Below are 26,376 nucleotides of genomic sequence, written 5' to 3'. Positions count from 1 at the left end.
TCAATCGATCGAGCGATCGATTGAACCAGGGACCAATCGATCAGTGGATCGATTGGAGTGTGCTACGAAGGAAGAAATGACTCAATCGATTGGTCGATTGATTGGGACCATATTTTGTGAGCACAGAACCCTTCCCAATCGATCGAGCAATCGATTGGGAGCTGCCAATCGATCGGTTGATCGATTGGACAGGGGTGTTCTCGCGCGATCGCGAGAAGCACATAATGCTTCTGGATCGGTCACCGATCGATCCAAATGTTCCCAATCGATCGGTCGATCGATTGGGATTCGACCATTGCGCAGGATGCAGGTGATGGATGGCTAGGATTGTGCGGATGTGACGTGGCGATCGATTGGGGTTGATCTCAATCGATTGGGAGCACTGTATATAGCCTGGGCCGAGCGTTTTCTTCGCCAGTTCTTTGCGAGCTTCATCTGCGATTTGTGTGTGATATTCACAGCGCTTTCTCCGACTTTCACTACCAGTCTTGAAGGCACTTGGAGGGGCTTCTCCAAGGTTCAAGAGGCAACAACAAGCTACAAGTAAGCAAGAAGAAGTAGTGTTTTCATTTGTATCTTGTACTCTCTTCTTGTATTTTTGTGTGTGTTGTTGTGTGAGTTTGTACGAGGCTTCTCCGCCTCCGGCTGCGACCGAGAAGGAGTGTTTCATAGTGGAGATAGCATGTCGTATGTGGATCTTTGGATTAGTCACCTCTTCTTGAGGTGGATACTATGTAAATCCTAATTGTTAGCGTTGTGTGTGTCTTGTGTTTATTTCCGCTGCACATCATCAAGACGAAGCAACCGACAAGCGCGATGAAACGTTATTCACACCCCCCCCCCCTTCTAGTGGACATCACGGTCCCAACACTATTATCTATGTGGCCTTCAGTAATACAAGTGTTGGAGAATATTTGTGATGATTCTAGTTCTTTTGATAGTAGAGGGGTTGCCAAAAGTTTGATTCAGAAAATGGAGAATTATGAGTTTGTTTTCATGTTGCACTTGATGAAGATGATATTGGGAATGACATATGAGTTGTCACTTGTGTTACAATAAAAGGATCAAAATATTGTCTAAGCCATAAGTTTGATTGAGAGTGTGAAAGATCAATTTCAAATATTTAGGGAAGAATGATGACATATAATTATAGATAAAGTCAACACATTTTGTGAGTTTAATGAGATCCTAGTGCCGGAGATGAAAGACAATTATTTGATTGGTGGTCGTAGTAGACGTAGAAGGCATGTCATCACCAATTTGCATTATTATCGTGTGGAGATTTTCTATCAGGTATTATTTCTAAAAAAGAAATTTTATTATTATTATATTCATCAATAAGATTTTTTTACTTATTAATTATTATTCTTGCAAAATACAATATTAGGTTGTTGATTTAGTTATGCAAGAGATGAATACTTATTTTTCAGAAGTTGACACAGAATTGCTTAGTTGTATAGCATGTCTTCATTCAAGGAATTCTTTTTCTGAATTCAATGTTCAGAAACTCGTTCGACTTTGTGATTTATATCCTGAGGACTTCTCAACAAATGATTGTATAGTTATTGAACAACAACTTCATTATTTCATTCATAATATACGACAGGATCTAAATTTTTCTGAAATTGAAGATTTGGGAAGTTTTGCTCAACAAATTGTTGAAACTCTAAAAATCAAGCTTATCCATTGGTTTATCGTCTGATTGAGATGACATTAGTCTTAATAGTTGTGATCGCTTCTGTTGAAAGAGTATTTTCTACGATAAAGACGATTAAGATTGATTTGCGTAACAAAATGGGAGACAAGTGAATGAATGACAGTCTAATTGTATATATCGAGAAAGATATTTTTTCAACAATTGAAAATGAGCAAATATTGCAGTGTTTTCAAAAGATGAAAAATCGCAGGATGCAGTTGCCTCCTCTTTCTTATCTAACGACCACCTAATATGTCACCAAGTGTTAACCAATACTTCAATAAATAATAGTCTAATTGTAATTTATAGATTTAGTATTTTATCTTTTTATGATGTCAAATTGAATTTTTTATTATTAAATATATTTATTATGTTACAAAAGATATTTTGTTAGCCCTCGTTAAAATTTATCTCTAGATTCGCCATTGTCGACGGTCTCTGGCAGTCAATTTTGATCCAAATTATAATTTAATAGGGATGATGAATTCAGAGATGATGATATCAATTACGGACAGATTGTGATCATGATTTAATTATAATTACGAGCAATGTATCTCTTAATTTTTTTTTTTTTTTTTATGAACTAGGAGACCGTAAAACTAGATCTACTTTAATGATATTCTCAGGAAGTAAAATATGGGCCTGGCCTGATGGATTAGCATGGCTATTATCTCAATTACCATCCTGTCATTTAGGTATTCAGTAGAATGAAAGATTTCATACCACATGTTGAAGTTTTTTTTTTTTTTTTTTTTTTTTTTGTATTTTAAAGTAAAAGTGATACATTTTTTTTTTGTAAATTTATGACGACAGCTGTACTTCACGTAGAGACAAAATTGATGCACCTAACATGCAGCATGACTTGACCAAATACAGAGTCCCATGCATTTATTTTTTTTTGTACCAACAGACTTATCATGACCAAAAAGACTCGTTAAAAATGTTTTCCTGCATCTCTAATACTTACAATGGATACCATAATAGTCCAACATCATGATATTTGAGAAACTACCTGAATACCTTCTGCATTGAAAATTAATGATCACTTATTTCTCTAATTTATTTTTTTCTAATTCGATCCATTGACTTATTGACTTATTGACTTATAGATTCAACTCTCGATGATAACATACATATATTATTTTTCATTTATATGAGAGATTCTTAGAAATTATAAATAAAAAATAATCAAAAGGTTTAAATGTCTTTTAGATATTTAAAGGGTGCATCTAATAAAGAGATAGTATGTCTCTTAGAAAAGGATACGATCTACATCACCCATTTTGAAATGGATGGATGAGATCTAATTGAACCAAGAGGTTATTATACCTTTTCATATGTATAAATAAAATCTCTCACATACTCATTCACTCATTTATTCATTCACTCACTGCCTTCCAAGCAAAGCAAGCATTACATTCTTGCATTGGAGGGTTCAAGAAGCTTCCTCGGTTCAGAGATCTTACGATTTGTAGTGCTGCTATCGCAAGACAAAAGTCGTTGTATCTTGGGAGACGATTGTCGTATTCCGTAAGCACCATGTGCGGGGCAAATTCGTCTTAGAGAGATAGAGTTTAACTCTAGTCTCGACTTAGCCAAAAATGGTGATATACCGTCATTCTACCTGCGCTCAGTTTGCATCAGTAATAAAGCTCCCAACACTTCCTCCCACCAATAAGAGGTCACCGTACATCCTCCCTCATCCGATAGACTTTGACACTTAACATTCTCTGACAACATGCAAACTTTGAAAGTACGCAGTGTCATATAAAAAGGGAGGTCCTCTTCCTTAGCTAGGTAGCGCACATACACACTCGTCTTCAACGGTTCTTTTTTCATCGTACATTGTTCTTATGGGGAAAAAGGACCTCACTTGAGCGTCGAAGTACCGGCGCTAGGGATTTTTTCCCTGGTTTCTAGTTTTGAAAGTTCTAGGTGCTTCTCTGAGTGTGTGCAGAGTTCGCTTATCACCCGTTTTCGTACTATAGATCAGGGAGTTCCACGTGGCGATTTGCTTTTCAGACGTGGGTGCATCAAAGTCGTTTCTTCATCAATATCAATATTATTTTCATCGACCTTCGTCTGACTCAGATTTTAGACACGATCAATTATTATATTATAATATTGATAAGTATGAATTAGAATTACACCTTTAACAATTAATATTCATAACTATTATAATATAATATTAATTAGTGTTAATGTTTGTTTATATTGTATCAGTTATAACTATAATTGGTAAAGTATAATGCTATATATTAGTGTTGACCATAGTTAAATATTCATACTGTAATAGGTTTAGGATCATAACACTGCACCAACGTCAAAAATAATTAAAATAATTTTGATAATAAATAAAAAATAGATGTTTTTGACTATTCCAATAAAAAAAATCTTCAATTGATTTTTTGTCCTAATTATTTATCATCAAAATAATACTCTATCTCATCTCATCACCTCATTTTTATTTTTGAAAATATTTTTATTTATAACGTTATTATTGGCGCTAGGAGCCGCTGCCTACAATATAAAAAAAAACTTAGCCATAATTATAACAACTAAAGTTTATAATTATTAAATAATTATAGCAGGTGTGAATTATAGTGCTCATAATATAATATTCATTAGAAATGAAATATCTATAATTCATAGTAGCTTTTTGATAATGTCAATAAGAAAAAAATGCTTATTAATATTTACCAAATAATTATTTTCCTCATTCACAACAATGAACACTGTTGGCAAGAAGATGAAGTTAGGGAAGTGAACTTCTGAAAATCAACAATATTTTATTGTCTTTATCGTATTATAGTTTAGATTGAAATGAACTTCTGAAAATCATCCTCCACTCAGTACCTGATAATCTGGATACTTGTTCACTTCCAGCGGCATCCGATCGTTCGCTTCGATCCAAATTATAATCTGATAAGGACGGTAAATTTAAAGAGAGATCATAATTAATTATGGATGGATCATGATCATGATCTAATTGTAATTATGATTGATTTATCTTCTGATTTTTTTTTTTTTGATGAACTAGGAGTCCTGGTCTGTAAAATTAGATCTACTTTAATGATAATGATATGCTCAAGAAGTTAAATATGGGCCTGGCCTGATGGATTAGCATGGCTATTATCGCAATTACCATCCTGTCATTTTGGTAATCAGTAGAATCAAAAATTTCATACCACATTTTGAAGATTTTTTTTTTTTGTATTTTAAAGTAAAAGTGATATATTTTTTTCTGTAAATTTATGACGACAGCTGTACTTCATGTAGAGACAAAATTGATACACCTAACATGCAGCATTATTTGACCACATATACAGAGTCTTGTGCATTTAATTTTTTGTACCAACAACAGACTTCTCATTGACCACATATACAGAGTCTTGTGCATTTAATTTTTTGTACCAACAGACTTCTCATGACCAAAAAGACTCGTTAACACTTAGGACATCTTCAATAGGTAGAGAGTTTTTCTTTTTACATCTTAATATACCACATTAATAATATAAAAGTTCATTGGAATATTTTCAATAAAATTTTAAATGAGTTTGTGATTCGTTTGCTCTCAGCACCTCCGTTAATCCGTCCCTAGGTCAACATGAAGAAGGTAAATCACGGATGACTACTAGTCATTAGTACAAATGGTCAAGACATGGGGAGGTTATGCTCGGTCATGCCGAATTTCGATCTCAAGATAAATAAGTTTTCTTACGATCCATATATGAGTTGTATAGCTTCATGTATATTACATCAAATTTGACACAAAGAACAGGTTTGTATTTTTACTATTGTTCTTAAACTACAAATCTTAAACCTCGCCTTTATAATAGTTCAAGACTTTTTATTCAATTTTTTTGATTTTATAAACCTCTCATAAACCTTGTATTAAAGATACTCTTACAATGGATACCATAATAATCCAACATCATGATATTTGAGAAACTACCTGAACACCTTCTGCATTGAAAATTAGTGGTCATTTACAATTACAATCTCAAAAGACATAATAGCTATCTAATGCAAGTAAAATGAATCACAGTTGAATGTAATCATTGTTGGAGCTTGAACGCACCCACATCATACGAAAAATACTAGCTTGAGACGAATGAATCATCTTTTATCACATAAATATTAACACGAGGCTTTGCGGATTCCATTGCCCTCTAAATAAAGCATCCACTATCAATTCTAAATTACTTTTCAGAGATGTATATGTCCTCAAAAGCTTCCATGATTGCACCTTTTATGGCTAGTGATGGCCATTCCCCACCAACTTAAACACCAAAAAATACTAACCCCCACCATATCTAATGCTTTCAACCTTATAGCTAGAGACTGTATGTCGGTGATTAATCACCCTAATCTACCTATTTGACCTCTTTGATGTGATCTTAATCTCGGCATTTCAAACAAGACTAAACATTAATTACTTGATTAATTAATTGTTTTTTATACTCAGTAGTTGTGATCATACTATCAATTAAAATAACTTTTTATTCTCTCTCACTATTTTTTTTTCCAGGTAAAATTGATTTGGTGGGTGACAATGTGCGTGCTCATGGCGTTTAGAAGTTTCCTTTGTGTTTTCTTTTGGCAACAATGACACGGCAGCAGTATATTATGCTTAATATGATGTTAATTTTATAATTAATTAAAGATTAAGTTGCAAATGTTCTCTGGAAAATCTTTAATTTAATTAACCAGTATTAGTTTAGAGGGACGTAGACTCATTGCACGTGCTTCGGTGATTCTCTACTTATTAGGGATTTTTAGTTTTGGCCCCTTGAGTTTGTCAATTTGCTATTTAAATTTTTAAAGTTCAAAATTATTTAAAGCGTAAAGCGGAACGGAGCTTTTTGAGTATAAATGGATATTTTTATTAACTCTGGGAATCAAAATAAAAAGGCAGCTCATCGCCCTTTAACGCACGCATCTACCGGTTCATCGCCGACGATGGCGGCGATGTCGCCTCCAGTGGCCTCCCGCATCCGGAGGGCACTCCACATTCCATTCTTTCCACTCTCTCCGGCCGAGCCTCCTGCCGGCTTTCCGAGCGATCCAATTTCCACCACCCCTTTCTTCCCCTCCTACTCCTCTCCGCCGCCGCCGCCGCCGCCGCCGGCGGCGGAGGGAGCGGACGGGTCGTCGCAGCCAACATTTCCCGCCAATATTTCTTCCCTCACCTTCCCTGGTTCACGCTCAGCCTCTCGCTCCCGACATAGCTCCGGCGCCGTTGCGGCTGCCGTCGTTCTCCCACTCCTCGCTCTCGGCATCCTTGCTGCTGTTGCCGCCGCGTTCTTCTTGCGCCGACGCAGGGGTCGATATCCTGGCAGCCGGTACTCGGATAAGCATGAGACTCGCTCCGTATCGGACCGTCTGTTCCCAGCGGACTCCGCCGCTTCCGATGGCGGCGCTCCCAATTTATCTCCCTCCGCCGCGGCGCCCTCCGATTTTATGTACCTTGGTGCATTTGCTGACGCCGTTCGTGGCGGTTCAGTCCATGATGGGGACCGCTCGATCGCGGATCCGGTCGGCGGATCACCGAACGGGAATCTAGCGTCGCCGGAGCTTCGGCCACTCCCTCCCCTGCAGCGCCTGTTTCGCCATATTTATGAGAATGAGACCATGGGGAGCTCGGAGGAGGAGTTTTATTCACCGAGGTTGTCATCATTAGGGAAGGGGAGCTCCGAGAGGGTGGTAGGTGGGCGGATGTCGGATTCCCGGCGGACGTTTCCATCGACCGTTGAGAAATGCGAATCCCAGGGCTTGACGATGAGCACTCCATCTTATCCATCGTCGAACGTGGCCTCATCTCCTCAATCGTCACCTGCAGCTTCGGTGGCGCGCGTCAGATCAAGTCCTGGTCATCAAAATGGCGGATCCTTGAAATCCAGATCTGAATGGAGTGTAGACGAAAGCACCGACTTCGAAGCCCCACCGCCGCCTCCCCCACCACCTCTATTACGACCTCTAACACCGTCTCCTCCAAAACGGAAACCGCCTTCGCCTTCACCGCCTTCTTCCCCAGTGGAGAAACAATCTGAAGCAAAGGTGGAAATTCGTGATCTGACAACACCAAATTTGATGTCTCCGATGAGAAATCGCGATTGCTCTCATAATCCACCAATTGTGATTACTCCGCCTAGACCGAGACAGACACAAGCGCCACCGCCGCCGCCGCCGCCTCCTCCCCCACCGCCACCAGTTGGGTACTGGGAGAGTCAGGTTCGGAAGCCGAAGGCTACACATCCGCCGTTCCTTGTGAAGTCGAAGCCAGCTGAGGTAACGATCTCCTCGACGATGGTTTACCCTACAGATCTAAGGGGGGAGTCCGAGGCCATGGAGAAGAACCAGGACATCCCTCGCCCAAAGCTGAAACCTTTGCACTGGGATAAAGTCCAGGCGAGCTCGAATCGAGCAATGGTGTGGGATCAGTTGAAATCCAGCTCCTTCCAGTGAGATTCGTTGACATCTAGAATTGGATTTCCCTCCATTTCCCGAAGAGTAAAATTGTTCTTCTTCTTGACGAATTGACAGGGTAAATGAAGAAATGATAGAGACTTTGTTTGTTTCTAAAGCCACTAATCCTGCACCAAGAGAGACCAACTGGCGGCAGGTTCTTCCTCCAATTCAAGACAACAAGGTGCTCGATCCAAAGAAATCCCAAAACATTGCAATTTTGCTGAGGGCATTGAATGTGACGAAGGAGGAAGTTTGCGATGCCCTTCTCGAAGGTCAAATTTTAACACTCAAATTCAGCTTTTTTTTTCCCCCTGGAGTAGAACAATAGAATTAAGTTTATGGTGCCTGATTCATCTCCCATCATTATCTACATGTTATCCAGGAATTCCTCACAATTATTTGTCTCCCTTGAGTGTTAGTATTATTTGGAGAAAACATCACTTGTTCATCCCACTACATCCTGTTCAAGGACAAGGGAAAACTAGTTTTTTTTCTCAGATGCAGTATTTGTTCATTTGACACTCTGCTTTGTCTAAAATGATAAACAAATATCCATCCATCATAGATGGAATAAGTCAAGGTGTTTAAGAGAACACAAATTAGAATTATGAACTGCCAAATATTGCTCAGTGTTTCCTCATGGTTTGCGATCATTAGCTCATACTAATCTATGACCGTGATTTTCAAGTTGGCTTACTTTCATGCCAAATAGGAGGCCCAAAAGTAATCTTAGAAGTGTGTTTTTTTAATGATGAGCTGCATCTGATATAGATATCATCTCTGAGGCCTTAATACAGTTCTCTTCCCATTAGTTAGCCCAACCTCTAGGTTGGTGAATTGGTAGATACATTGAGAAACAATACCCAATTTGACACAAGGGAAGACACTAAAATAGGCTATTTTTTCTAAGTGACTAGTTTACAAGTTAACCATGATTTCAATTAGAAAAAGGCTTGAATAAATTTCATATGCAGCAGTCTGTTATCTTTGCCGGTAGTTTCTAATCATTATTGCTGAAAGCAGGTAATGCTGACATCTTAGGAACTGAACTGCTGGAGACCTTGCTAAAGATGGCTCCTACCAAAGAGGAAGAAGATAAATTGAAAGAACACAAAGATGATGCCCCAATCAAACTTGGTCTGCCAGAGAAGTTTCTTAAAGCTGTGCTTGATGTGCCATTCGCATTTAAAAGAGTTGATGCCATGCTTTATATAGCTAATTTTGATTCAGAGGTCAATTTTCTAAAGAAGTCCTTTGAGACTCTCGAGGTAAATTACTATAAATCTTAGTCATTTCCTTATTGTCGTATTTTTTTTCTTCAAGTTTTTTAGTAATTTAATTTGATGATCTTTTCTTTTTTTATCAAGTAGGTTGTCCGTCATTATGTAGAAAAAGCTACAACGAGTAAGGAACTAGTTCCTGTTACCTTGTCTCTGTAACTACTAAATGAAGGCATTGATAAGAAGAGTAGGAAATATTGTTTGTATCAAAGTGGAGCATGTGGATTGTTGGAAAACCTTAATGAGTACTGTAGTTGACCAATTTGTGCATGTTAGTGTAGTTTTTTTAATTCTAGAATAACTTGCAACCTGAATAGATAATGTAACTTGCTTATATAATATCCCAATTTAGTATTATATGGTGACTTATATACTAATAAAAGAACTTTATAAGCTTTGGTGATCGAGCTACTATTAATTTGAATTTAAAGGGTCGAGTCTCAAAAGTTAAATCTAAGTTGTGACAGCTCTTTACAGGACTGATAATCCACAATTTGTTCATGTGCTTCTAAGTTTTAGCTGGGCATTATTTTCTTAAGTTCTTATTGAATAACACTATGTTTAATTGCTTACACATGTTCATTTGCTCTAATTCCATGTCCCTCAGGCACTATCCTTGAGGGAACGCCAATATTCCAATTGTAGATGTTCAATTTAGTTATTTTAATTGCTATATCATTATTATACAAAAACAACTGAACTTATTTCGATCAAGGAATATTCAAATTCAGCTAATTCACACCATTCTTAGCATTTTCAACGTGGTCCTCAATTAACAGGCTGCCTGTGATGAACTGAGGAACAGCAGATTGTTTATGAAGCTCCTAGAGGCTGTTTTAAAGACCGGGAACCGCATGAACGTTGGTACAAATCGGGGTGATGCACATGCCTTCAAGCTTGACACACTGCTCAAGCTAGTCGATGTCAAAGGCACAGATGGCAAGACCACACTTCTACACTTCGTTGTCCAAGAGATCATCAGATCAGAAGGATCCCGCCTTTCTACCACCAGCAATGGAGCTGTCAAAACACAATCTAACACTCTACGAGATGATTTAGAGTGCAGGAAGGTTGGCCTCAAGGTTGTTTCTGCTTTAGGGGGTGAACTCAGCAATGTAAAGAAGGCAGCTGCCATGGACTCAGATATACTCAGCTGCTATGTATCAAAACTAGCGGGAGGAATTGCAAAGATCAACGAAGTATTGAAATTGAACAAAGGACTTGGTTCCAAGAGTGATAGCCTGAGATTTCACGATGCGATGGTTCAGTTCCTGAAGAGAGCAGAGGATGACATCATAAGAGTGCAAGCTCAGGAGAGTGTGGCATTATCTCTAGTGAAGGAAATAACAGAGTACTTCCACGGAAACTCAACCAGAGAAGAGGCTCATCCTTTAAGGATCTTCATGGTGGTCCGAGATTTTATAGCAATCCTTGAAAGAGTATGTAAGGATGTTGGAATGACCAATGATCGCACGATTGTCAGCTCAGCACGGCAGTTTCCAGTGCCGATGAACCCAACTCTTCCACCTTTATTCCCCCAGTTTCATGCATTGAGACCTGAAGGCTCAGACGATGAGAGTTCATTGTCACCATAATGAAGTACGTTCAGATGGAGCCCTTTTGCCAGTTTCACTGGTGGGAGCTCTGCAAGAATGGGACCGACATCGGCATTTTCACAAATGCCATATTGGTGGGAGCCTCGTGCACTCGTAGCATGAGAACTAATCTTGCTTTAACAACTCCAAAGCACAGTTGGGATGGAAGTGATCCTGGTTTATGTATATTTATTTGTATTAGTAGAATATTGATGCAATATGGATTCTTCCCAATATCATTTTGCTCATGTAATACAGAAATGAGGGCAGAGGGAAAATAAGTGATTTTTTTTCATGGCTTACATCTGAAAGTTGCAATCATTCTTAGTCGAGATACATGGCAAACATTTTCTATGTTGTCAATTGCAATCATTCTTCTTTCAGACTCAAACTGAAATTTGAATTATTCAAGACCAAAAAAAAAAATGCTATTTGATTTGTTTTGCCTGCGCATGCCAGTGCACCGTTGAAGAGGAAAGTGACTGGTATGCAATTTTATTTTTACACCTAGTTATATCATTCAATTTTTATCTTCTTTCCTGTATCTACTTGATCGTCGGAGGGGTTTTGCCGAGGTCTACTTTGGCCTCCCTTCTATCTTTACTTGGTGGTTGTAATCTTCTTTCTGGGAAAGATCTGATTTTGAACAATCGTCATTCCACTAATCTTTGCCAAGGCCAGACATAGTCATCTTTCTCCACCCTAGGTCGCCACCAGACAACCCCTCTTAGGATACATATGAGTTAGAGGGGGGTGAATAGCTTGTTTCACTTCTTCAAACTTGATTTACAACGGAAACTTGAAGCGAAGATCAGCTCCGGTCCTTCTACATAGGAGGCCCGGGGCGAAAAAAAAAGGGTCCAAAATAAATTTGGGCCCCAACTATCCAAGACCCTAATTATATACCTAAAAAAATAAAAATTGGGCCCAACTAACATCAACTAAATTAATCAACTACGTTTATCTTTAGTTTTCCACTAATTGGGGCCCAACTATCCAAGACCTCAATTACATACCTATAATACATAATACTAAAAAAAAAAAAATTTGGGCCCTCTCAAATTATGGGCCCAGGGCCATCGCCCAGTGCCGCCCTCCTCCAGGGCCGGCCCTGGCGAAGATTTCACAATGCTAACTTCTTTAATTTTACTTGGTATTCACCTTCTTGAGGTGACTAATTCAAGGGTCTACTCCTCACTCACTGTTTCACTATAAAAACCTCATTTCTAGAGACGGAGAAGCTTCGTACAATCTCGAATACGAGAATACAACGAGAAAACAAGAATGTAAACATAAAATACAATCGAGAACAACTTTAGGGTTTACAATGAGGAATGTTGCATTGCTTGCTCTTTTCTTGCTTTGAATTGTCTCTTGGTGAATGGAAATCCTATAGCACTTTGCTTCAAAATTCTCAAGAACTGACGTTAGCTTTCTATCTTTCAAACCTTGGTGAAAACCCCTTTTCTAGGGCTGACTTACGCTTCCTAATCGATTGGTCTTACCCTCAATCGATTGTCATGTTAGATCGGCCTTTCGAAGCCTACAAAATGACTCTTTTTTCGGATGTCTAAACGATTGGTGAGTCATACCAATCGATTCTAAAGTTTTTGTTTGTGAGAGAAAAAGCTACCTAATCAATTGCCCAATTGATTCCCGCACTTTATGTTCTCTCATGAAAAAGGCCCCAATCGATTGATGAAGCCTGAATTAATTGCCTTAATTAATTCAGAACTTTTCTATTCACGAAGAAAAACAACCTAATTGATTACTCCAATCGATTCAGGATCCTATTTTTCACGAAACCCTCTCCCAATTGATTGGTGATTCTCGCTAATCGATTGGCTTTGCCCAATCAATTAAGCTAATCGATTAGAGCAACAAAACCCAAGCTTTCGAGTTTCGGCCAATCGATTAGTGAATCCTAGCAATCGATTGGTAACCCTAATTTCAGCCTTTTCAAGACTGAAATCACGTCTTACCTAATAACCGGTTGACATCAACCTACCAAGACCTCTGTTGCCCAACATTCAGTCATCCGTAGGGCTATAAACGAGCCGAGCCAAGCCGAGATTTGGGGTGTTCAAACTTGTTTGATAAGGTAACCGAGTCGAGTTTAAAATGAACTAAGCCTTTGAAATGATTGTTCAAGGCTGGCTTGGTTTATTTTTTATAAGCTTGAATTTGTTTGAAACTTGGCTTGAGCTTGGTTTGTTTAGATGTTATCAAGCTCTCAATTCAAGGTTGGCTCAAGCTTGGTTCGAGCTTGGTTCGTTTAGATGTAATCAAGCTCTCAATTCAAGCTCATTTAATTGTTTGAAATTTTTACTACTTGTTTGATTCATTATTGAGTTTGATAATTCAAACTTATTTATTTATTTTTTTTATTTAGCATATTGATAAGAGTTTTATTAATGAACATGGTTCGTGAACATTGTTCATGAACGTTATTCACGAATATTGTTTACGAACGTCGTTCACGAACATTAACGAGCTGAACACATACATGTTCAAGCTTGTTTGTTTAGTTTAACGAGTTATTCAAACTTGTTTATTTAATTGATTTTGTGTATATTGAACGAACATAAACAAACTTTTACCAAGCTGAACACTTAAGTTTGTTTACGAACATTTAGTTCATTTACAGTCCTAGTCATCCGTGACCTATTAGGACTTTTTGTTGCTTAACATCCGGTCAACCTTAATCTGCCAGGGCTTCTTCACTAAGTGTCTGGTCCTTAACCCACTTGGATTTTTTCCTTACCAACTTTCCGTTAGATTTCCGATCACTAAGTGCTTAGTCAACCTTTGACCCACTTGGACTTTCTCACCAAGTATCCTATCCTTTTTTACCTATTTAGATTTTCGTCTTGCCAACCTTCACATTGGACTTCCCTTGTACTCTAACCTCGGGTTAGGACTAGTCACTTGGTAGACTTCTGACCCTTGCCTAATCTCTAGTTAGGACTTCCCCTTATCTAACCTCTGGTTAGGACTTTCATCTTTTTAACCTCCGTTAGAACTTTCTATTGCCTAACCTCTAATTAGGACTTTCTCTTGCCTAACTTCAGTTAGGACTTCTATTACCTAACCTCCAATTAAGATTATATTTTCCATTGTCTAACCTCCGGTTAGAGTTTTCCTTTGCCTAACCTCAGTTAGGACTTCCTGTTTTCCTTTACCTAACCTCTAGTTAGGACTTCTCTCTCAGACATTGTCAAACATCGAAACTTAAACTCGAATCAACCCGAGCTTAGTCAAACTGATCAAGGTGCTCAAACCAACCCGAACTTAGTCAAACTTGTCCACCTCGATCCTAGGATAATTGCACCAGCAACTCCTATTTCGCATGATCCACAGATGATCTGATAAGTTGCCGACCCTGATTAACTATCAACCTGATAAGAGTCGACCCAATAAAGAAGTATCCCAAGGCAACCTAACTTTCATCTGATCTACTTGTGGTGAAATGTCTAGCTAGATCTCTCAAATAGTCGGCCTATCACCTAATCTCAACTAGATCATGCACTTAATCTTAATTGACACAGTTATAGATAGATGACACATCAATAGTTAAATGGGAAAAACTTAATAGAGCCGATATTTTAAGTATGAAGTTAAAACACTGTTATATTATGAAAATGAAAAATTATTCTACATTTGATAAAAATATAAAAAGGTTGTGCAATCAATTGTTCTATTTCAGGAATGAAGTTAAACTAAGAAATCCTTACCTTTCTCAATTTCCCATCCATTAGATTCTCCATAAATAATTATTTTATTAATTATCTATTTTATTTTGTGATTCAATGAAGTCATTATAGTTACGGTCCACGGAAATCAGAATAAGAGTATCCATATCAGTTACCATATTTAAAATTTTTATTTTAAATTTTAGATAGGGTATCTAAAATTTTTTTTATCAATTTTTCTAAATTTAACATTTATGAATAGTACTTCTCTAAATTAAAAGAATGAATTTCATTCCCTAAATAATATAGAGGAGATAAAAAAAGGAAAAATATATATAGTGTAGTAAATATAGATATTTAAATTTAATAAAATAATTTTTTTATGCTAAATTATATATTTTAGATAAGAAAGTTGGTAGGATGCTCTACCAAATTATTTGCTTTTACTTCTCGAGTCCATAAAACATAACACTACCTTATTTCTTATAAAATTTAGAATATTTAATATTTCTGCCATGTATCTCCAAAAACTTGCAAATTTACTCAGTTGCAGATCTTGAATAATTTATAAATTTCTTTTAAATTATGTTTTGTATGAGGGATTCAGATCTTATAATTTGACTAATTATAAATAGATGATTCAATTTTATATTCTATTTACTAAGTAAATTTAAGAAACGAGTTAGATCGTAATCCGACAGCCTAGCACATTAGATTTTTGAGCATGATAGACATCTGAAGAATCAAATCCTCGACCATGAGATTCAGATGCCACTCTTGGGAACAACTAGCTGTGCCCTAGGGACTTAATTTTTAAATCGATGGTGATACAATTAACCATGTCCTCTATTTTACATTTCTTCCTACATAAAATAATAAACACTCTGTTGGTAATCTAAAGTAATTTTGATGCGATCAACTAAGTTAGATTAGGTCTTGTTGGTGTTTGATTCTTGTGTCTAAGTGTGCAGGAGCTTAGGAATACAAGAAATAAGACGGAAGACGTAGCTAGCGAGAAGGATGACACAGGAAGGGAGCCGACGGGTTCGGTACATCCGAGGGACGAGGTGTTGCGGAAGAGTATACCGGTGGACGAGAAGAATGTGTGCGACGTTCGAGGGACGAAAAACCGGGGAGAAAGCATGCTCGAGGAGAATACCGAAAAATGAGTTCGTGTGAGTCATATTCTAGTTGACCGAAATTACTCAGGAGATCAGTGCAGCAAAAGATGACTGAAAGTGTTGCTAAAGATGCCTTCAAAGGGAGTTGAAGGCGCATCCCGCGCCTCACTGTGGAAGGCGTCTTCCAACCCTATAGAAGGCGCCTTCAACCAGAAAAATATTGTCGTTGCCAAAAGATAAAGCTTTATCCTTTGGCGCCTCTTTGGAGGCGCCTTCCAGCCTATTTGAGGCGTATCCCACCCATGGATAGAATTTTCCAGGAGCTATAAAAAGACTCCTGGAGTTAGGAAATAGACAACAACTTTAGTATCAACTCCTGTATTCTTTTCCTAGCAATTGTCTGAGCGTCTAATGATTGTAAGAGGCTTCTCCGCCTACACGAAGGAGATCTTTTAGAGTTTTTCATTGCCTTTGGATTAACAACCACCTAAGTTGTAACCAAGTAAATAGTGTGACTCGCCTTTTTAGTTGTTAATTTAAGTTATTATTATTGTTGCTTTTAATTTGAGTTAAAAGAACAAGAAAGGTATTATTTTCTTTTTTCAGGTTATTAACATCACCCTCTTACCGGCCTCAAAGGGTCCTAACAAGTGGTATTAGAATCAGGTCACCTCAAAAGGACTAACCGCCGACTGAAGCAACGAGATGATGGCCAATGCAAGCATTCAACCACCAAAATTTGAAGGAGACTTCGCGCTATGGAAACGCTGGATGGAGGTATTCTTTACAACGGATTTTGAAATTTTGTTAATCATGAAATATGATTTCGCAGTTTCGAAAGACAACGAAGAATATCAGTGTACGAAAATAGAGCAAGTCGACTTCGTGGCGAATGGTAAAGTAGAATTCCATCTGCTCAGCGTCCTTCCGCCCCAGGAAGTCAATCGAATCGGTAACTACGACTCCGCCAAAGAGCTTTGGGAGAAATTCCTAGAACTCCACGAAGGCACTTCTGAAGCAAAATTGGCAAGGCAAGACATCCTCCAAACCCAGCTGATAAACCTGTAAATGAACAATGGAGAAAAGGTAGTGCAACTCCAAGCATGGATCAAAGAGCTCATCACTAAGCTCAATAATCTCGAAGAAACGGTAACAAATCGAGATTAATTCGGTACGCGCTCAACGCCTTCCTGAGAACTCAAGAGTGGTCATCCTTAGTAGATGCATACTACATCTCTAAGGACTTCGAGGTAAGTGCACTAGAGAATTTGTTTTCTACCTTGAACCTCACGAATTCGATGTGAAGATTCTAAAGAAATCGAAAAGTCGAACAACGATCTTGCCTTGAAAGCTAAGATGGAAGATCCTGACTCTGAAGCGTTGATCGACGAAGATGAAGCGGTGCTACTAGTAAGAAAGTTTAATAAATTTATTAAAACTAATAAATTTAAATCACAGTCAAGAAAACATTATCGAAACAAAAGGAATATCCGATGTCACAACTGCAACGAAGAAGGACACATCAAGGATGATTGTCCAAAATTGAAGAACAGTGACAAGGAGAAAGACAAGGGCAACAGACCAAAGTACAAGAACTTAAAGGCCACATGAGACGAATCATCATCCTCTGAGTATGAGATTAAGGCATTCTCTGGACTAGCCCTAATGGCGAGCCATCAAGAAGATGAAAGCAGCTCAAAAATGAGAATCGACGAAGGGGGAGGATCCTCAGAGGAAAGTTGTGACGATGGGGGTGCATCAAATCATGAGGTAAGTGAGGTACGTGCACTATTTCCTAAGCAGTTTTTTAATTTTATCAAAATACTTTCTAAAAATTTGTATAAATTAAAAAAAATGCTAAGTTAAAATTAAACTTAGAAAATTCACATCCCTTAAAATATATGATAATTTGAAATTAGAAAATGATAAATTGAAAACTCAAGTCAAAAGTTTGAAGAATGACCGTGCATACTTGAATTTGAATAATTGTCCGAAATCAAAATCTATAAAGTATGGTAGACTAAACTGGTATATTAGACATCACCAGGGTCAAATTAGGAAGATATCACATAAATATGTACCTAAGAAATTTTTGATTAACCCAGTTGGAAGGAACCTATACTGGGTTCCAAAATCTTACATAAATTAAAATGGTAAGTAGGAGAGAAAATTAAATGTTTAATTTCTTTAAAAGCTTTGTCTAGAAAGTGGTTGTTGCTCCAATAACCAAGACAGCCTAGTACCTCGCCACAGCTTAGAAGCCAATTACAGAAATAATTGTTTAACTGACTAACTATTAAACATTGAATTATCATGCTTTCGATGTTTGTCAAATTCTTTTTAAATTATTTATAAAATTTTTCAAAAATTTTTGGGCCAACTTTCATATTATTAAAACATCAGAGTTTGTCTGTAATTTAAAGTTTATTTTGGGAAACTTAAACTATCGTATTTTGTTCCCTTAGAGTTTTTGTCATTATTAAGTAGAATTTACCCCATTTTTAATGTTATCAAAAGGGGGAGAAGTAAGATTGAGTCTAGGGGGAGGTAATACAATTTTAAATTTTAATATTTGTACTTATTTTTTATTCTTGCAATTTTTTTATTACTATTTTGTTTATGGTTTACCCTAACTTAATTTGAGTTTGATCACATCAAAAATGGGAGATTGTTGGTACCCCCAAGATAGTTTTGATGTGATCAACCAAGTCAGGTTAAGTCCTGTTGGTGTTTGATCATTGTGTCTAAGTGTGCAGGAGCTTAGGAACACAAGAAGTCGAGCGGAAGACGCAACTAGCGAGAAGGATGGCACGGGAAGGGAGCCGACGGGCTTGGTACATCCGAGGGGCGATGTGCTACGGAAGAGTACACCGGTGGACAAGAAGAACATGCACGACGTTCAAGGGACGAGAAGCCGAGGAGGAGGCCTTCTTGAGGAGAAAGCCGGAAAATGGATTCGAGTGAGCCCTATTCTAGTTGACCGAAATCATTCAGGCGATCAGAGTAGCAGAAGAGCAAAAGATGGCTAGAAATGCTGCTGGAGGCGCCTTCAAAGGGAGTTGAAGGCGCCTCCCGCGCCTCAATGTGAAAGGTGCCTTCCATGGCTGGAAGGCGCCTTCGATGAATAGTAAGAAGGCGCCTTCCGACTCCATGGAAAGCTCCTTTGACCAAAAAAATATTGTTGTTGTAAAGAATAAAGCTTTATCTTTTGGCGCCTTGCTGAAGGCGCCTTCCAGCCTGTAATTGGAGGCGCATTCCACTCACGGATAGAATTTTCCATGAGCTATAAAAAGATCCTCTGGAACTAGGAAATAGATAACAACTTTAGTATCAACTCCTGTATTCTTTTCCTAGCAACTGTCTGAGCGTCTAACGATTGTAAGAGGTTTCTCCGCCTATACGAAGGAGATCTTTTAGAGTTTTCATTGCCCTTGGATTAACAACCACCTAGGTTGTAACCAAGTAAATAGTGTGTCTCGTCTTTTTAGTTGTTAATTTAAGTTATTATTATTGTTGCTTTTAATTTGAGTTGAAAGAATGAGAAATGTATTATTTTCTTTTTCAGGTTATTCATATCTCCCTCTTACCCGCCTCAAAGGGTCCTAACACACTCGTACTAATTGAAGTGGAGTCGATTAAACTTTGGTATAGAGAGACATGGGGCCCCATAATTATATTGATTGTGTTTATTTTTTTAACCGGAAAACAAAAAAAATGAAGGGAGAGATTATGCAAAGGTTGACCCTTCTTAAGTGTAGTCTGCTAACTTAATATGATCGTCCCTACGGAGTATCCAGCGGATTAGAGGATAGTAGACTTAATATAATGGAATAGGAGATTACTTTTCGATAGACACATATATTTGAAAAAATAAATCCCTCCCACTCTATAGTAAACTAACTTGAGGATGAACTGTGAGGGTATTTGAAATGAACATAATTATTTTTTACTATAACTGACTTAATACGATCAAAATATTTTTTAAAAAATAAGTTTAATGTAGTTTATGTATTATCAATTTCTCTATAATATCTCTAAAATTTAAAATAAATTATTTATTTTATCAAATTTAAATAATTATTTTTCATAATACTATATGTTATCTTAATATTTTCATTATATTTATTATTTTATTAGTTTTTTCTCTCTTTTAATTTTTATTATTTATTTCTCCCTACTTGATATCTATTTTTTATTATCTAATATATTTTTTTATTTTTTCATTAAAATTTTATATTTTTATTTAAAATATAAAATTTAAGTTAATCTTTATATTTAGAACAACTGATATGATGTTACTATGATTTCTAACTTTTAATTTTCCCTTTTCAGATATATGGAAAAAAAATTATTTAAAAAACCGAATAAAAATACATTTAATTTCGAAGTTGACGACGCAGGCGTGCGTCGATGTGATTGGTCAAGCTGCAGGAAGAATGACGGGACGCAGGAGGCGACGTGAGAGAACAACGGCCGGCCAATCGGCCATTGCATGCATTTAAGGCGGGAACCAGCCATCATTGCCCTCGTTCAGGCAACGCCATCATTGCCATCCCCATGCAACCTTTTCCCTGTCCCTGCTTTGACTACGTCCACCACTACCATTTTGCATGCAGCAATCAATCCATATTATTCTAAAATTAATTAATAAAATATCCCTGCACAGTTTGGACGAACACAGCATCCATGTGAAGGGATTGGAATGGATCGATGATGGATCGAGGCCCTTCCTTAATCCTTACGTGGGGCAGTACAGGACTACGGGCAACCAATTCACTCTGGCGTAGGGTTTAATGCTCCCTTTCAGTGAAATATGGGTCGAATTGAAGGCCAGCAGGCAGTAGCTAGAAATATGCATGCAAATTCTAATCTCTCTGCTATATGAATTGTCCTCTGCAACAAGCCTTTTTGCCTCCACGTTCCTCTGTCCACAACTAATCCAAATTCCAGGGGCAGATATCAATTAATTCATCCATGAGAAAATGCCTAGTAATTAATGACATATTGCTCGAGATTATTGGCTCTAGCTAGCTACTTTTTAAATTCTCATTATATACATAATATCATTAATTAATAATATCTCTGAATATTAAATTATCATGAGCATCTTTAATTTCTTAATCCTCCATAGAACGGTGATGAGAAACGACGGCATCATATTTGATTCTATCGCAAGTTACTTTGTTGTAATCGAAGCTCTCTTAGATCGTCGATAAGAGCACAATGAATAATTAAAGTTAGTTGCACGAGGACAGATCGACCGAACTTGAATTAAACCCTTGAACCATAATTCATCTCAGTTCTCTAAATTGACTAGTCGAACGTACCATACAAATCTCTCCTTTTATAATTGGTAATTAAACATTACATCGACTTTTTAAATAATTCTCTTATATTCCATTATTTTCTTCTGCAATCAGCCACTCTCCGAACTTCAACCTGCAAAAATCACCATGTTTTTCAGCAAATAAATTAAGATCGATCGGAATCGCCATGTTTTACTGATTTGTGGATGTTAAATAGCATCTTACGCACAGTGGAGCAATGGCCGGTCGGTGATCCCCGCCGGCGACGGTGGCCGCCTTGGCCGGCGGCGGTAGGAGTTGGTCGACGCAAGGGAGGTTGACGTCGATGAGGGCGCAAGATCCGTGGTCGTTGCTATTAACGGTCTGCTTTTGGTACATGGCGAGCTCCGCGCGCACGAGGGCGAGCTCGAGGCGAAGCTGGCGGAGCTGGCGGTGGAGCAGCGCGACGAATCCGGCGCAGCCGTAGACGGGGTCGCGGAGGCGCATGTCGGCCTCGTAGGCGAGGGAGTTCACGGTGTCCTCTCGCTGCCCCGGCGGCACCTCCTGCAGCAGCTTGGTGACGTTGCTGGCGCCGAACACGCGGTGCACCTGCGCGAACTTCTGCGGCTGGTCCGGCGGGAAGTAGGGCGCGAACGCGCACTCCGGAAGGCACTTTCGCCGCAGCAACTTGCACGCGGCGCACGGCGAGCTCGCCGCCGCCGTCGCTGATACCATTTTGGACGCTGACGATCGACGGTGAATTAGTTAATGTGGGAGGAGTGGAGGAATGAAGGAGACAGTGGTGGAAAGCTATAAGAAGAAGGGAAGGAAGAGGAAGGAATTGGTGAGGTGCAATTAATATGGAGGGAGGAGGAGGTTGGTGTAGGTGCGTGCAGGGAGAATGGAATAATTATATTGATTGCACTCAACATTCAATTTCAATTTCAATTTCAATTTTACAATTATTATCATCTGATCACCTCTTTAATTCTTCTCCCTTACAAAGAGAAAGACAAATTCAAGAACAGAGTACGTAGCTGGGCAAACAAACAAACACCTGATCTACATTACACTTCATGAGTCCGCGGAGAAAGGCACGCAAATAACCCGGGGCTGCTGCCAGACCGTCCACCGACGGACTCCGAGGAAGCTTGATTGTCGTCGTTGGCCATGGTGCTAGAGTCTCCAAGCCTGATTGGCGGTGGGCGGGCGAGCTTGAGGCTGGACGTCGACCTTCCGAACCACTGGGAGGCGCCGTCGGCCTCCAAGTGCCGGCTGCTCCTTCTCGATCTCCTCAGAGCCCCGTAGATGTATGGGAGTAGACCTTCCATGTTTTGGCTTGGTGAGGAGTAATGCGTTGAAAAATTGGTGTGCATATACATAGAGAAGATGACGAAGAGGGTAGAAAATATGACTTTTTTCTTCATTAATCTACGTAATTTATATTGGATGATTCAAGACTTTGGATTATATTTTTGTTGTCATTGTCTAGACTTGTTCTGCAAATTGATTAAAAAGACTTGGAAAAGGAGATCTTTTATTTTTCTAAATTAGTTGACTTGGAAAACTTCATGCTGAAGTTTCATCTTGGATTGCCAGATTAGGTTCCAATTCAATGCTTATCTTTTAGAATTTTCTCAGTGATTTGTTTATGTCAAGAATAAGTACTTGGTGGAAAACTCTAGATGGACTTAAAAATATAATTTTAACTATTGTTGATGTCGATCTGCTGTCCTAGTTGAGAGATTGAAGCCTGTTTCAGAAGCAGAGTAGATGATCATACAGGATTAGATCAAAATATCAGTATGCAAAGCTATTCGACTCTGATCATGCATCTCCTTCCTCCTTCTCATCAGCTTCTTCATGGATGCTGCCTGCTCCTCCCATCTTCTCCGAGCCATTCCTTCTCTGTCGTCGCAACTTGGCACAGCGCCGATTGCTCGATGCTCGTGGCTCTGCTTCTTGTCGAACCTTCACTCCTCGAATCATCTATAAATGGGTAATGCCTTGTACGACGATGCTTCAAGTTAAGAATGGATTTGCGCGAGATGTGGCTTACGTATTTGCAGCACTTGACGTCGGAGTAGATCACGATGAAGTCGCCTTCTTGCAAACCGTTCGACCTCACAAAATCTCCTGAACTTTCTTCATTGTTAGTGTATAATTACTGCACAATTCATTGCAGTCATGAACCAAATTAAGAAAGAGCGAGACTTTAGCTGATCACCCATCACCTGTGTTTTCCAAGAGATACATTCTGCTCTTGTTGTTTGGCCAGAATCTGTGGATTGAAGACAAACAATTAACTAAAAACCAACTTTAACATCTCTAGAAATAAATCAACCAATATAATCTAGCCAGTTCAATTATGTCACCTGTATCGCATGTTCCAGACCTGAGATGTGCCGATATCCTCCATGGAAATGGAGATTCCATTCCTGGCGTCTAGCTCCGGCAGGAGAGTCTCTGCTTCCTTCTGTTCAACAATATATATACATAAATATATCAAATTTAGAAGAGCAAACTATTAATAAAAGTGGATCGACAGAATTTATGAAAATTTTCATTGACAAAAACAAATTAACGTCGTATATAAATAGTTTATCGACAATTGGGCTCACTTTAGGCAGGACGATGCGTCCCAGACTGCCCACGTCGCTCTGCTTCAACACCTTCTGCAACAAAAACTTTAAGTTCTTCTCACACTTCAGTCCCTGTTGTTAATTCTACCAAAATCTATTTAATTCTGATGAATTACTAGTTCTTAGTTTAATTTCAAAGCAATCTCAATCAGATTATGGATAAATTAGGTAGATAACCTGACTCTTAGGATCACCAGGAGCATACTGATCGGACGATCTCGGCTGCAGTAGAGCTGCCGGCGGCGGTTGCGTGTTTTCAGAAACTGGCGTTTCATGGTCGCTGACTGGGTGCGCTGCTGCGGCATCCGGCGTGCTGTTCCAAAAGGTCCAATTCCGGACACTACTAGAGCGAGTTGATCCACTATCTCCAACAACATGGTTGCTATGGTGATTCCGGTGGGCGAAGCGACGCTGCCGGGCCATCCTCTTCTTCCTTGCTTCCTTAGTGGCCGACGCCACACCGGCGCCGCCGAGCCTCTGGCCGGTGCCAGGGTGGTACATCGGATGGAAATTGTTCATAAATCCGCCAGAATATTGTGGAGGTGCCATGGAAGGGAACGACGCAAACTGAGGCGGCAGTGCCGGCCATGGACCAGCGGCGGCGACGTCGACGAATTCTGTGGCCGGCGAAAACGACTGGCTATTCACCATCACGCTGCTGGTGGGAGCTGCGGAGCAATGGCGACATCCATAAGGACCAGCTACCAATGTACTTGGACACATCATCTCAACACCGCCGTTGCCGACGGTGGCGAGCAAGGCCTGCGGCGGACTCGCGGCTCCTGGAATCCATGAGGCGCCGCCGTAAGTGCCAGCATATTCGCGGTGGTCAGAGTTAGGAAGAACGGGGCGGTTGCGATGCAGGTGGTGGTTCTGCACCCAGGTCAGTATGAGGCGGAGCAGCTGGGTGCGGCCCTGCTTGGTCCGGCCGAACCACCAGGCTGCGCCCTCAATGGTGGCGCGCTTGAGCTTGATGCTGCGGAGGTGTTCCGGTGAGATGGCATCCCTGTTGTTCTTCAACCAGTCCAAGAATATCCTCGCCGGCTCCTGCTCCGAGATATTACTACATCTCCCCTGCTCTTGCTGTTCCGGCAGCAATCCTACTTCATGCATCGGCTCGGCCTCGTCGGTTCGGAGAAGAGAGGAAGGGTCCCACGAGGGGTCGTCCACGTCGATGGAGAGGCCAAAGAGGTCGATGTCATCCTCGTCGAGGACGATATCGAGCGGCCCGACGTCGATGGGGAACTCATCCCCGCCGGTGATGGATTGCTCGTGTTCTACCACCGAGGAAGACGTCGCTGCGGCGGTTCCGTCCGGCTGTGAGCCGCCGCCGACTCCGTCGGCGAACTGTAAGAAGGTCCTGGAGGAAGCGGAGGAAGAGGAGGAGGAGGCGGCCGGCGCATGCAGGGTAGTGGAACCGGCGGCGGAGGAAGGAGAAGGGGAGGAGATGCAGGGGAAGTCAGGCAACTCGGAGAAGATGAGATCATCGACGTCGATGTCGAGCAAGATCTGCTCGGGATTGTTCAGCATGGCTTGATCCTGATCTGCTGCATGACCCGGCGCCATGGTCGGTACATTTGCCTCCTCATGATCACTGTCCTTGTGACCCTTGCACTCCATGTCCGTCACAAGAAGCTCTAACTTAGGCTGATCATGTTGTTGTGGAGGAGATGTTAATGCTCGATTCTAGGAAGCAGAAGAAAAGGAAAGCGACCCTTCCTCTTCTTCTTCTCCCAGATATCAAAACCTTGTGTGTAGTTTTAAATGAGATAGAGCAAAAAAATAAATAAGAGGCTGCAAGTGTGAGCATAGTGATACGGCGGATGATGTGAAAATTTCGGGTGGAGTAAAGTCAAGAGGGCAGATTGATATTGTTCCGGATATGAGAATGGCATGAGAGGAATTAATGAGAGGTCAAAGGGTGTTTTGGTCTTTTGGGCTCATTGAGGGTTTGGAGTGCTTTTAAGCACTGTTCACAGATTCAGGGAGAAGAGGAGGGGGGTTCGTGATTTTGGGCCGCCGCCAGCCATCAAGGAGACTCTCTCTCCTTCTCCAGCTCTCCGCCGGCGCCGACGAAGCCGCCGGCGCTCCCTTCTTCTCCTCCTCTCCTCCCTCGCCGGCAGCCTCAGCGCGCACAGCAGCTCCCTCGCCGGCAGCCTCCGCGCGCACAGCGCCTCCCTCGCCGGCAGCCTCCGCGCGCACAGCAGCTCCCTCGCCGGCAGCCTCCGCGCGCACAGCGCCTCCCTCGCCGGCAGCCTCCGCGCGCACAGCGCCTCCCTCGCCGGCAGCCTCCGCGCGCACAGCAGCTCCCTCGCCGGCAGCCTCCGCGCGCACAGCAGCTCCCTCGCCGGCAGCCTCCGCGCGCACAGCGCCTCCCTCGTCCTGGTGTCGACTTTGCCTAGTGTTCCGGCCTACGCGCCGTTGTCACATTCCGGCCTACGCGCCGTTGTCGCATTCCGGCCTGCGAGCCGATGTCGTACGCCGGTCGTGTCGCCGTTGTATTCCGATTGTGTGTCACCTTTCAGATCCATGCCACATTCGGCTCCGCGTTGTCACCTCCGGACCCAGCTCCTCTTCGGTCGGTTCAGAGGCAT

General features: G+C 40.4%; 3 protein-coding genes across 4 annotated transcripts; 1 reads left to right on the top strand and 2 right to left on the bottom strand.

Moving 5' to 3' along the window:
• Positions 1-6,600: 6,600 nt before the first annotated feature.
• LOC121974360 (formin-like protein 1) lies at positions 6,601-11,346 on the top strand. Its single transcript, XM_042525380.1, has 4 exons — positions 6,601-8,160; positions 8,243-8,439; positions 9,191-9,435; positions 10,227-11,346. Exons 1-4 carry the CDS (start codon positions 6,659-6,661, stop codon positions 11,040-11,042), a joined length of 2,760 nt encoding a protein of 919 aa, XP_042381314.1. The 5' UTR covers positions 6,601-6,658; the 3' UTR covers positions 11,043-11,346.
• A 9,806-nt stretch (positions 11,347-21,152) lies between these two features.
• On the bottom strand, positions 21,153-21,935 carry LOC121977294 (protein ASYMMETRIC LEAVES 2-like). Its single transcript, XM_042529885.1, has 2 exons — positions 21,391-21,935; positions 21,153-21,294 (listed from the first exon to the last, which is right to left on the bottom strand). The coding sequence occupies exons 1-2, from the start codon at positions 21,873-21,875 to the stop codon at positions 21,246-21,248; spliced, it is 534 nt and encodes a 177-aa protein (XP_042385819.1). The 5' UTR covers positions 21,876-21,935; the 3' UTR covers positions 21,153-21,245.
• Positions 21,936-22,828: 893 nt separating this feature from the next.
• Positions 22,829-25,532, bottom strand: LOC121977293 (regulatory protein viviparous-1-like). Of its 2 annotated transcripts, none has more exons than XM_042529884.1 (6): positions 23,960-25,532; positions 23,762-23,854; positions 23,516-23,616; positions 23,375-23,421; positions 23,200-23,276; positions 22,829-23,111 (listed from the first exon to the last, which is right to left on the bottom strand). In XM_042529884.1, exons 1-6 carry the CDS (start codon positions 25,400-25,402, stop codon positions 22,968-22,970), a joined length of 1,905 nt encoding a protein of 634 aa, XP_042385818.1. In that variant the 5' UTR covers positions 25,403-25,532; the 3' UTR covers positions 22,829-22,967. The 2 variants fall into 2 exon arrangements, with proteins under 2 accessions (XP_042385818.1, XP_042385817.1); XM_042529883.1 differs by having other exon boundaries at positions 22,837-23,129.
• Positions 25,533-26,376: the final 844 nt, after the last annotated feature.

This window comes from Zingiber officinale, chromosome 4B (assembly GCF_018446385.1).
Source record: "Zingiber officinale cultivar Zhangliang chromosome 4B, Zo_v1.1, whole genome shotgun sequence".
Taxonomy (NCBI): domain Eukaryota; kingdom Viridiplantae; phylum Streptophyta; class Magnoliopsida; order Zingiberales; family Zingiberaceae; genus Zingiber; species Zingiber officinale.
This window is presented reverse-complemented; position numbering and strand designations above follow the sequence as displayed.

Excerpts from the sequence above, each read along its gene's own strand:
- LOC121974360 (XM_042525380.1), top strand. The coding sequence starts at position 6,659 with ATGGCGGCGATGTCGCCTCCAGTGGCCTCCCGCATCCGGAGGGCACTC. Across the intron at positions 8,440-9,190 it reads TTGCGATGCCCTTCTCGAAG|GTAATGCTGACATCTTAGGA; the intron begins GTCAAATTTTAA and ends TGCTGAAAGCAG. Across the intron at positions 9,436-10,226 it reads AGTCCTTTGAGACTCTCGAG|GCTGCCTGTGATGAACTGAG; the intron begins GTAAATTACTAT and ends CTCAATTAACAG.
- LOC121977294 (XM_042529885.1), bottom strand. The coding sequence starts at position 21,875 with ATGGTATCAGCGACGGCGGCGGCGAGCTCGCCGTGCGCCGCGTGCAAG. Across the intron at positions 21,295-21,390 it reads CGACCGGCCATTGCTCCACT|GTTGAAGTTCGGAGAGTGGC; the intron begins GTGCGTAAGATG and ends TGATTTTTGCAG.
- LOC121977293 (XM_042529883.1), bottom strand. The coding sequence starts at position 25,402 with ATGGAGTGCAAGGGTCACAAGGACAGTGATCATGAGGAGGCAAATGTA. Across the intron at positions 23,855-23,959 it reads CTGGTGATCCTAAGAGTCAG|GGACTGAAGTGTGAGAAGAA; the intron begins GTTATCTACCTA and ends AATTAACAACAG. Across the intron at positions 23,617-23,761 it reads GACGCATCGTCCTGCCTAAA|AAGGAAGCAGAGACTCTCCT; the intron begins GTGAGCCCAATT and ends ATTGTTGAACAG.